Below are 12,325 nucleotides of genomic sequence, written 5' to 3'. Positions count from 1 at the left end.
GCATGGGGAAAAAAGGTGCAAGAGTTTTTTTTTCAAGCAAAATGCATTTGAAAATGAATTTTATCGACTCCACATAGCCCAGATCTAGCTTAATTATTCTTTATGATGGAACGTGTTAACTGCTTTCTGATGGGTGCAATAACATTAGCGAAGGGCAATTGAGTGATTAGAAAATGCCTTATTCTGCCCTAAACAAGTCGGGATATCTTAGTTTCTGAATACTCGGAAATGGGATGTAAAAACTTTTCATTTTGTAAATTTCTAGGGTTTATTATAAAGTATTTATTTATTTGAAAAAGGTTTTGGTGAGAGTGATGTAACGTCTGGGATTGAAAACACTCCCATTTTACCAGTTTACGGTTATTTAGAGCAATTGGAATCATTTAATTGATTCACCATTTAAATTATAAAAACAACGTTCCCTGGAATGCATCCCTTCACCCAGGTAGTGATCCCTGATAATCGTTCGATTAATCGATTGATCGAATACTTCCTACTGAAATCGATTATTAATCGAACGAACACTGCACAACTAATAATCGAAACGAACGAATAATTTACGTCGATTAATCGATCCAAACTCAGAGAGAAAAAAACTTACGGCCGCTGCAGTTTTATCCTGAAAACTAATCATTATCTTTAACGCTCCCCTAAGTTCGTAAACGAAGCTCAATGCCGTCAACGTGAATTGAGCTTCGTTAACGACTTTAGGGGTGAGTAAAAGATAATAATTGATTTTCAGGCGGAATGAACACTTTTTTCATTCCATATGGCTTTCTAGTAAATGATCTTAATCTAACTAATTATTTCTCTCAGTGTGACGATTAATCGATTATTTCGGCCGATTAATCGTATCGAATAACAAACTGCTGAAAACTATTCGATTAGCTGATGAACGAATTATTTCAAAAATAAGGGATCACTACACCCAGGTTGATACAACAGGAAAGATACATGACATACATATTGAATCAAAATAATTGTACGCGACAGCATTATCGGATCTATGACGCTATTCACGCTGTATGACTATACGGTAAAGAACGTCTGGTGTAATTTATGGAACCGGTTGTTTTTGTGTAAATGGTATAGACACGATTGCGTCCCATCGCTGTTTCATTAGGTCTTGTTCGTTTTGGAGAGCTATATTTTCGGCGCTCAATATGATGTAGCGAAAAGGCAGATAACGGATGAATGAAATGACGAAAGCATGCAGAATGAACCTTCTTCCGCCGCTCGTGATTGGTTACCGTAGGATGCGGTTTATCGTTTCTGGTTTGCCGCATCGAAATGAGTTCGATGTTTCTACGTAATGCGCAACACTATCTGCTACATACTTAATGACGTCAAGATTGTTTTGAAATTTAGTATTTGTATCCAGCTTGAGGTTGATCTTGAGTATGGATAAACTGTACACGTCGTATTAGATCTCCGTGATTAATCTGAACCAGCGAAATGGTACAAAAACACACTGAATGACGTTTGGGATTTGCAAATCATTCTCATTGTGCAAGTTTCGGTGATTCGAACTTCAAATAGTCAACAACGACGCCGGCCAGGTCCTTACAGTCACTAGGGGAAGGGAAGGAATGTGAGTATGATATTTTCGCCCGAAGACCAGAAGAGTCGCCTCTAGAGCGTGGTTCCCTTGCGATTATCATTGAAGAAAAAAACAGGAAGTGGGTTATATCTATGGTATAACCGCAAGGGTGACGTAGGACTATCGTTGATTTAGAGATCATTTGTATGAAGTTGAATCTGAATTCATTCTGAATGAATGAATATTTGGAGAACTTCGAAAACGAGAGCGTTACGTTGGAGGCACAAGGTTTTATGCATCCAATATTGGATACGGAAATATCCTACTGATGGGGAAGAATAATCTTCAGAAGCTATCCTGTTGATTGCGATTGATTGAAAAATCACAAAACCTAATGTATTTGGTCACAGTGTTACATGGATAGAAAACATTAAAATAAACTCTTTCATATGAATGTAATTTTAAATTCCCAGAGGAACTGGCAGATTATTTTCAGTAACGATTAGATATTTCCACATTTTCCTCGATACTGGAAGCCCACCAGTGGTTAATGCTAACTCGATAACCATCTGTTAATAGCACTTGATTAAAACATATTTGGTCACAGTGTTACATGGATAGAAAACATTCAAATAAACTCTTTCACATGAATGTATTTTTAAATTCCTAGAGGAACTGGCAGATTATTTTCTGGGTCTTTCTCGATCCAAACGGAAAGAATTCCGTGCGTGTATGTGTGTGTGTAGCGGCTGCTTCGAGATCTTCCCGGGGAACCGTTTGTAGCATCACTCTCCTCCTGATGGATTCCCTTCTGGCCTAAGGTGCACAAACAGGCTCTTGGTGACACCGTTCATCCGCGCTTTCATGATAAATGAAGAGCTTCACCACAACAGCGACAACATGCTCCAATCGCTGTTCAATTAGAACTGAGTGGATTTCCGAGCGGCGCTCGCTTATATACCGATTGGTGATTTCAATAGCCTATTTTGAAAGCAAATTTAAGACTATTGAAACAAGTTTTTGGATCAGAAAGTAACAAGTATAGAACGCGTAGACATTTTATCTTTCGAATGAAGTGTTTATCATACCATTTCATTCAGTTGTTTAGGAGCTATTAACACTCAAAATCTCGGTCTCCGGCGTAACGCTTTCGTTTTCGAAACTTTGATTTTACACCCCGGTATAGAAATGAAAGACGTAGTCCTACGTCAAAATGGGATTTGAAAAAATGGACCATGACCACTCGTTCACTTAAGTGAACTCTGTGAACTCTTTTGAACAGTTCATACACGGTTTCCCATCTCTACCCCCACCACAACATGTTACGTTACTTGTGCACGAGATTTAATTAGACTTACCTTAATGCTAATACTAAATCTTTCGCTTTGTTCAATTCTTCTTCTGTAGTGAAGCAAGTCCTAGGATCAGTAACCCATAAAAAATGCATAAACCGACCAGTAAATGTCCTCAAGTCCCATAACGGTTTGTCGATGTCAATATCAGCCATACTGTCTGAAAATATATTAGTATGTTAATAAGAAGCACAATATTTTTCTCTAAATAATCATTTGAACTGCTTTAAACTGCGCGCCAAGTATATAAGCCGAATGTTTTACCCGTTTATTTGTTCAGACTTTTCTCCAACATGTATTTATTTATTTGAAACTATCAGTATCGCATCTCATTCTAGCATTCATTAGAAACACTGTCGTTGCAAGAAAAACCGTGTGTATATCATGATAATATACCGGCTTGTTTACATTCGTAGCTGCTGCAGTAATTTAGATTAGATGATTTATTTATGGAGCTTGTTTCAAATTTCTGAGCAAACCATTTTATATTTACTTGATATTTTGGTGATCTGACTTCGTAACGTTAAGACATGTATCAACGAGTATATATTTCGACTACAATTTAAGGTTGCAGATTTGTTGGTTGATTTTTCGAGAAATTTAATACATATAATGCAATCAAGCCAATAGTGTTCGATAAAATACCTCCCAAGCTAATAAAAGTTAAAGCTATCCTTACAACACTGTACTGTAGAACACAAGCAATTGAATTCTCGTTGTTCAACAAGAAAACTAACACCGCTCGAAAAACAAGTTGACTGCTATGGGTACGTCATTACACTGAGAGAAATAATTAGTATATATTACAAATTGTCTTGTAAATAATCTCAGGTAAATAATACCGATTCGTTAAGGCTGATTTAGACGATGCCAGTCAGCGCTCTAGTTGAAGTATCCAGTGAATAGAGAACAGACACTCTGTTCAAGTTAGAGGCCAATTACTTGTTCGATACTGGTACAAGTAATTTGAACAGAGTGTCTGTTCTCTGTTCACTGGATACTTCAACTAGAGCACTGACTGGCATCGTCTAAATCAGCCTTTAGTCATTTTCGACCGCACTAATTATTCGTATATTTTACGCGAGTAAATTGATAAATACAAGTGTCAAAACATGTACCCGAATATCGCCCAACCTCGATCCTGCTTTCGGGATTTCAGGCCTACACACAATTTATGGAGATCGGGTTGCATTCGTATTATTATTGTATTTTCAGTTTTTGAAATACAGTAATTTACATTTAATGCGACATGTCGAGGCACCACTCAGTGTCGCATTAGAAGAGATTGTGACCTGTAATTGGACATTCACGCTGACAGTGGTCAGTGTCGACGTCTGGTGGCGACTTTCAATTCGGGCTCCGAACTAGATAGTATAATCTCTATTAGATTAGAAGGCACGAATGCAGTTTTAAAATGTTGAAATTTGAATGAAAATTTCTACATTATGTTATTTAATTACTTGAAACACGTATTTTTTACTCTTATTTAACCATTTGTCCATACATTTCTGATATTTTGACTGAAACTTTTCATTAAAATTGAAATTGTCTTCAAACACAATTTTCGTATGAGATATTTTCACCACCTGTAAAAAAAGTGTATTTTATTTAAATAGAATGCTAATTCGATACGGATAGGTTAACTTTTATTCATAATTGTAATTTTGAATACGTGTTCATTCCGCCTGAAAATTATTTACTATCTTCGACGCTCCCGAAATCGTGGAACAAAGCTCAGTGCCGTCAACGCGAATATTAACAAACACAGCACAAACGACAAACAGAATGTGAAAAACAAGTTAGAACCAGAAAAGAAAAACAGCAAAATGGACTCAATTTTCGTAGACATTGGTGAAGGATACATGCAAGGAGAATATTTAGATGAACATTTAGAAGATCTACTACCGGCCAATATTCATTCGAGCTGTTCTATTGCTTTAGAACAAATCACCGTCAGCGAAGCTAACAGCAAGCCTGATCAAAATGACCGTCCAGTGAAATACAAGAGACGAAAGTATAATGTCCTCACCATCAAAGATGAGAACATAGTCTGTGAAAGCCTTGCCTACAAAGTCATTGGTTAGTTCTAGCGAAAAAACTGCACCCGGACGCAAGTCGTTGAAGGAGAGACTGACAATTACACCTTGCAGCAATGCAAGTGGTAGCCACAAATTACCATTACAAGTGCTTGGCCGCGCATCAAATCCTAGGTGCTTTAAAACGCAAGGCGTGCCTGATGGGATACACTATTTTTAAAATAAGAAAGCGTGGCAAACTAGTGCGACGTTTACTGATTGGTCCTGCTCCGTTTTCGTTCCTGAGATCAAACGGAAGGCAGCTGCACAGAATAGACCGACTAATGCGCTTCTAATTCTAGATAATTGCACCGCACATTGCAGTAAAGATAAGTTTCAAGTGGATGACGCAGAAATTCAGGTGATCTTTCTTCCTCCAAATGTGACAAGCTTTCTTCAGCCTATGGATCAAGGAATCATCAATGCTTTTAAGGGTAATAATGTCATTACATTTTCGAGTCCAAGTTAGTGAATATTATTTTTATTTTTTAGTTATCTATAAATCGAATTTTCTGCGCCGTGTTCTGTTAGAAACTGACAGCGATCGCCCAGTTACAGAAGTTATCAAATCATTTAGCCTTTATGATGTTATTCAACTAGCGACTGATGCGTGGGCCACTGTAACTCCAGAAACGATTGCTAACTGTTGGCGCAATCTCTTAAGTCAAGATCAAAACTATAACTCGTTCAAGGATTTCACAATTTCTTCACCAACAAGTGACCCCCGCGTGTTGCTTTCTAAAGTAGTGCAACTCGTTGATCCAAACTACGAACTGACCGAAGAAGAAGTTCAAGAGTGGCTAAGCAACTCAGACAACATAGATGTAGCGCAAATATATACCGACGAGCAATTGGCCAAGCCTCTGGTGGTGATTTTTTCGAGGCCGACCATGAAGAGCAAGATTGCGATGCTAACGAAAATGCTGAGGGTGATCTTAGTACTTCGGTTATATGTACTCTTGGAGCAGTCAATCCGAAAAACGCAATGATTATAAGTAGGCTATCAGCATCATGGATGTACTCAAAAATGTTCTTATTGCTGTTGGTGATGACCGTAAATTAGTGGAAGCCGAAAAATGAAAAAACGAATATGAAAATGAAATTATTCGCCTTCTTGACGAATAACAATAGTGAATTTTAATTAAGTATATGGCATGATAACAAAAATACAAAATGATTGATTGTAACACCATAAATTGTTTTGATTGGAAAAATGGTTGAAAATACTCCTAAAAATTTATCGTGTTGTAAAAACTCGCACAATGGTATATTCGTGTTGACGGCATTGATTCTTCACTTTTAGTTTATCGAACTGTTCCTGATAATCGGGCTGCTCTCGGATTAGTATTGCGACTGTGCCTCATTTCACACCCACTGCTGCTCCCAAGTCTTCCGACTCGGCGTATAGCAATATGGGATATTGCGTTTCTCACAAACAGATGGCAAGTGACACATGATTTCCACTTTTCTGCAGCGAAAATGACAATCCTGTAAAAATTGAGATGCGAATTAGAGACTTCCGATTAGATATTTGACTTTATTCAACTTTTTTATAAATTGCAACCTCCATTTCAACACACAATATACACATTGCTTTCCCTGTTTCATTATTCCGCGGACGCACTTGAACATCCTTTAATCCATATCGTGAATAAGATTTGTGTTTTGATGCTGCAATTAATTAATATAGATAAGAACATGCGGAAATAACATTAAAATATCCATCTAAACCTTTTTTGATAAGTTTATGAATGTTCTTGGTTAATTTCTTCGGCGCCATGGGCTGAGTGATTGCATTCGTAATTTTAAGTTTCACATCATATTCTTCCTTAACGATAGTTGTGTCGATTTCGGCATCTGGTTTCTCTACCTTTATATTTCCTATTATTATCTCGAAATCAGGGGATAGTTTAGTTGACCAACGCCTTGCAATACCGCAATGCTATTTCTTGCTTCTCGATTCCGTAAACTGTCGACCGTGGAAGGCCCGTTTCGTCAGCCACTTGTAGAACACTCTCACCACGATTTATCAAAATGTTATTCTGAGTCCATTTTGATGTTTTTCTTGTCTGGTTCTAACTTGTTTTTCACATTCTGTTTTTCGTTTGTGCTGTGTTTGTTGATATTCGCGTTGACGGCACTGAGCTTCGTTTCATGATTTTGGGAGCGTCCAAGATAGTAATTAATTTTCAGGCGGAATGAACACGTTTTCAAAATTAAAATTATGAATAAAAATTAACTTATTTGTATTAAATTAGTATTCTATTTAAATGAAATACACTTTTTTTACATGGGGTAAAAAAACCTCATACGAAAATCGTGTTTGAGAACAATTTTATATTATATATAATGAAAGGCTTCAGTCAAAATATCAGAAGTGTATAGACAATCGATTAAATAAGAATCAAAAGTACGTGTTTCAAGTAATTAATTAACATGGTGTACAAATTTTCATTCAAATTTTATTATTTCAAAACTGGCTTCGTGCCTTCTAATCTGATATAGATTACACTATCGAGTTTTGTCCCAAATTGAAAGTCGCCACCAGACGTCGACACTAACCACTGTCAGTACGGATTCACCTCTGTCCAATTAGATGTAAACATGTCCAATTAAACGTGTCGCATTACAGGTATGTCCAATTAAAAAAATGTCGCATTAAATGTAAATTACTGTATTCGCTCTTTCCGAAACATGGCTTTCTTCTGACACAGAACTCAACTTCCACGATTTTAATATTATTCGCCTGGATAGAGATGATTCCTATGGAGGAGTACTTTTAGGGATCAAAAAGTGCTACTCTTTCTATAAAATTCCTCTCCCAGCTCTATCAGACGTCAAATCGTCGCTTGTCAAATAACTGCAAAGAATAAAGAACTCTGCATAGCTTCAGTATACGTTCCCCCGAATACTTCCATTAGCCGTAGTTAACTTTGGAATCTAATTTCGATTCTCTCAACCCCAGTTCTAATTTTGGGTGACATGAACTCCCATGGTACTGGGTGGGGCGATCTTTATGATGACGCTAGGGCGGCTATTTTTTTACGATTTATGTGACGATTTCAACTTGATTATCTTGAACACTGGTTATTTTAATTTATTTAAATTGTTTATTTTTACAGGCTCAGTTACATAGGATTAAAGGAGCCGAACTCCTTACTGTATTGTTACTAGTATATATACATTTTTCCTTAATTCTAATGTTAATAATATAGGAAACCGATTACTCGCGGTCAACTCGAGTTTAGAAGGGTGACATATTTTCTTCAGGAAAAGGAGGGGATATGAGGATATGTTGACAATGATCACACTCACACTCTCAATCACACTCTCAATCACACTCATCACACTCAATTCTTAAACCTATCTTATATCTAATATGTATTTACATTTCATCTTATTCTTAAGAAGGGATCCGATCTCTCACAAAGGAAAAGGAAAAACTAAGGGTATAAGGACAATCACACACGAAGATCGATAGCTTTAAAGAATACATATATTTGGGACATGTAATCAAGGTCTAACCGAGCCAACACGTCTCTCACCGGCATCATGGGCTGCCTTCCTCGGGCCCGAAGGGTGACTACTAAATTCGATCTGGCGACAAGATACAGCTCGCACGACCAAACAACGTGCTCGATGTCGTGGTAACCTTGGCCACAAACACAAAGATTGTTGTCGGCAAGATTAATACGAAAGAGTAGCGCATCTAACGAACAGTGATTGGACATGAGTCGGGAGAAGGTGCGAATAAAGTCCCGACTCAAGTCCAGACTTTTGAACCATGGTTTGAGGCTAACCTTAGGGATAATCGAGTGGAGCCACCGGCCCAATTCATCTTCGTTCCATTTGCGTTGCCAGTTAACTATGGTATTTTTGCGGACTAAAGAATAAAATTCATTGAAGGCGATTTGACGCTGATAAATATCGCCTTCAATTGCACCTACCTTTGCTAATGAGTCAGCCCTCTCATTACCCAGAATTGAGCAATGTGAAGGGACCCAGACAAAGGTAATGACATAACAGCGTCTGGATAAAGCACTCAAAATTTCTCGTATTCTCTCAAGGAAGTACGGCGAGTGCTTTTCCGGCCTCACTGAACGGATAGCTTCGACAGAGCTAAGACTATCCGTTACAATGTAATAGTGTTCAACAGGTCGTGAGGCGACGCTGTCCAGCGCCCAATGTATCGCTGCCAATTCAGCAATATACACTGAGCAAGGATTCTGAAGACTGTGTGAGGTGCTAAAAAATTCGTTGAACACTCCAAATCCTGTGGACTCATTCATAGAGGACCCATCAGTAAAGTACATATTATCACAATTGATATCCCCATACTTTGCATCGAAGATCGTTGGAACGATCCTCGATCGAAGATAGTCTGATATTCCATGGATATCCTGCTTCATGGATAGATCAAAATGCACAGAGGAATTGATGTAGTCAGGAAAACAAACACGGTTGGGAATATACGAAGAAGGATTAACCTGCATGGAGACGAATTCATGATATGAGTTCATGAATCCAGAATGAAAATTTAGCTCGATCAGTTGCTCAAAATTTCCGATCACCAATGGGTTCATGACCTTACACCGGATGAGGAACCGAAGAGATAATAAATTGAAGCGATCTTTTAGTGGGAGTAGGCCTGCCAAAACCTCGAGACTCATGGTATGCGTTGAGGGCATACATCCCAACGCGATACGGAGACAAAGATACTGAATTCGCTCGAGTTTAATGAGGTGTGTTTTGGCAGCTGATTGAAAACAGAAACTGCCATACTCCATCACTGAGAGAATAGTTGTTCGATACAACATTATAAGATCTTCGGGATGGGCTCCCCACCAGGTGCCGGTAATTGTACGGAGAAAGTTTATTCTTTGTTGACATTTTTTACTCAGATACCTAATATGGGGCCCCCAAGTACATTTGGAGTCGAACCAGACCCCAAGATACTAGCATGAGTGATCGGTTTACCCAAAAGTTGAAGCTTTGGTTTTGCTTGTTTATGCTTCCTAGAAAAAACCACCATCTCTGTTTTCTCCGTGGAGAATTCGATCCCTAGCCCAATGGCCCAGGTTGAAAAATTGTTCAAAGTATCTTGTAAGGATTCTTGCAGGTCGGATTCGTTTGATCCTACGACAGACACCACTCCATCATCTGCAAGTTGTCTTAGGCTGCAATTTTGTGTAAGGCAATTGTCAATGTCGCTTACGTAGAAGTTGTACAAAAGGGGGCTTAAACATGAGCCCTGGGGGAGTCCCATGTAAGAGACCCGACTTACTGCCGAATCTCCGTGAGAAAAGTTCAAATGTTTCTCACAAAGCAAGTTATATAACATATTATTCAATAGAGGCGGCAGACCCCGAGATTGTAATTTGTCTGACAAAACCTCTATTGAAACAGAATCAAAGGCCCCCTTTATGTCCAAGAATACTGAAGCCATTTGTTTTTTTTCGGCGTAAGCCATTTGAATTTCTGAAGAAAGCAACGCAAGACAATCATTCGTCCCCTTGCCCCTGCGGAACCCATATTGTGTATCTGAGAGTAGGCCATTCGTTTCAACCCATCGATCAAGGCGAAACAAAATCATTTTCTCCAACAATTTCCGTATACAAGACAGCATTGCTATTGGGCGGTACGAATTGAAGTCGGACGCGGGTTTTCCGGGTTTTTGAATAGCTATAACTCGTACTTGTCTCCAATCATCTGGAACAATATTATGCTCCAGAAACCGATTGAATAAGTTCAACAAGCGATGTTTCGCCACATCAGGGAGATTTTTCAGCAAGTTGAACTTAATTCTATCCGATCCCGGAGCAGAATTGTTACATGAAAGCAGAGCAAGAGAGAATTCTACCATCGAAAACTCGGAATCAAGATCGCACCTACCTTGTGGTATATCTCGAACAATTTTTTGCACAGCAGCGGAATCAGGACAAACCTTCCGTGCAAAATTAAAAATTCATCGATGTGAATATTCCTCGCTTTCATTGGATGAAGAGCGATTTCTCATGTTTCGAGCCACTTTCCATAATTTTTTCATTGACGTTTCTCGTGATAAACCTCCCACGAAATTTTGCCAATAAGCACGTTTTTTCCCTTTGATCAAGTTTTTAAATTGATTTTCAAGGTCCAAATACGTTTGAAAATTCTCAATGGTTCCACGTTTCCGAAAAGCTTTAAATGCATTCGATTTATCTCCATAAAGCTTGGAACACTGGCCATCCCACCATGGATTGGGAGGCCTTCGACGAATAGTGGAACCTGGGATGGGTTTCGTTTGAGCGCGAACCGCGCTGTCATAGATCAAACGAGAAATGAAGTTATACTCCTCCAATGGAGGCAAACCATCTCTGAAATTAATGGCTAGAGCAATCGCGTCCGCATATTTTTTCCAGTCAATGTGTCTTGTGAGGTCGTATGCCATGTTTATTGATTCAGAAGAAATCAACCCATTGGTGATAGAAATTTTGATTGGCAAGTGGTCACTACCGTTGGGATCCTGGATTACATTCCACTTGCAATCTAACGATAGTGAATTCGAGCAAAGCGAGAGGTCAAGAGCACTTGGGTTAGCAGGAGGTTTAGGTACACGTGTTGTTTCCCCAGTGTTCAAAACGGTCATATTGAAGCTGTTACAAAGGTCATATATCAACGATGAACGATTATTGTCGTACGGTTCCCCCCAGGCAGTTCCGTGAGAGTTGAAGTCTCCCAAGATTAATCGTGGCTCAGGAAGGAGTGAGCACATGTCAACAAGTTGCTTGCGGCTAAACGCAGCTCTCGGAGGCCAATACAAGCTGACTATACAGAGGTCTTTACCTCTGATGTTTGCATGACAAGCAACAGCTTCGATCCCTCCAATAGGTGGAAGGTCAATTCTAAAAAATGAGTGACACTTATTGATCCCCAATAGTACCCCTCCGTATCTGTCATCGCGGTCCAAGCGTATTATATTAAAATCGTGGAAAGAGAGATCATTTTGAGAAGAGAGCCATGTTGAACACTGGTGAAGTGACACGAATTGCAAAACCTCCGGCTCGGGAAAGCCGACTCGATCTATCTTTGTGCTCAAACTCGCTATCATTAGATTGTCAGTGGAAGGTCATCAATGATCCCCATGGTAGCGATCACTTGCCAATCAATATATCAATCAAGTGTAGCCCGCAATCCACTGAACCATCTCCAGTTCCATTTGATCTAACAAGGAACATCGACTGGAAAAAATTTGCAACGGCGGTAACAATCGGTGTCGCATCAATATACTTCCACCATTGGAAGAATATCGATTCTTCGTCGATTTATTGTATAAAAGCTCACTGGAAGCACAAAAAAGAAAAGTTCCAAGTGCTTCA

At 38.9% G+C, this 12,325-nt stretch overlaps 2 protein-coding genes across 5 annotated transcripts in view; one reads left to right on the top strand and one right to left on the bottom strand.

The window, feature by feature from the left end:
* Nucleotides 1–3,792, bottom strand: part of LOC129769799 (sideroflexin-2) — a 151,142-nt gene extending 147,350 nt beyond the window's left edge. The window contains exons 1-3 of one of the 4 annotated variants that reach the window (XM_055772273.1): nucleotides 3,735–3,792; nucleotides 3,538–3,672; nucleotides 2,899–3,052 (exon numbers count right to left, since the gene is read on the bottom strand). In XM_055772273.1, the coding sequence (XP_055628248.1) occupies nucleotides 2,899–3,047 (149 nt within the window). In that variant the 5' untranslated portion in view covers nucleotides 3,048–3,052; nucleotides 3,538–3,672; nucleotides 3,735–3,792. The other 3 variants (XM_055772274.1, XM_055772275.1, XM_055772276.1) reach the window with 3 other exon arrangements.
* Nucleotides 3,793–4,942: 1,150 nt separating this feature from the next.
* Nucleotides 4,943–6,148, top strand: LOC129769801 (tigger transposable element-derived protein 6-like). Its single transcript, XM_055772278.1, has 2 exons — nucleotides 4,943–5,401; nucleotides 5,460–6,148. The coding sequence occupies exons 1-2, from the start codon at nucleotides 5,371–5,373 to the stop codon at nucleotides 5,954–5,956; spliced, it is 528 nt and encodes a 175-aa protein (XP_055628253.1). The 5' UTR covers nucleotides 4,943–5,370; the 3' UTR covers nucleotides 5,957–6,148.
* The last annotated feature ends 6,177 nt before the right edge of the window (nucleotides 6,149–12,325 follow it).

Source organism: Toxorhynchites rutilus, chromosome 2 (genome assembly GCF_029784135.1).
Source record: "Toxorhynchites rutilus septentrionalis strain SRP chromosome 2, ASM2978413v1, whole genome shotgun sequence".
NCBI lineage: Eukaryota > Metazoa > Arthropoda > Insecta > Diptera > Culicidae > Toxorhynchites > Toxorhynchites rutilus.
Note: the sequence above shows the minus strand (reverse complement) of the source record. Positions and strands in the feature narration are given on the sequence as shown.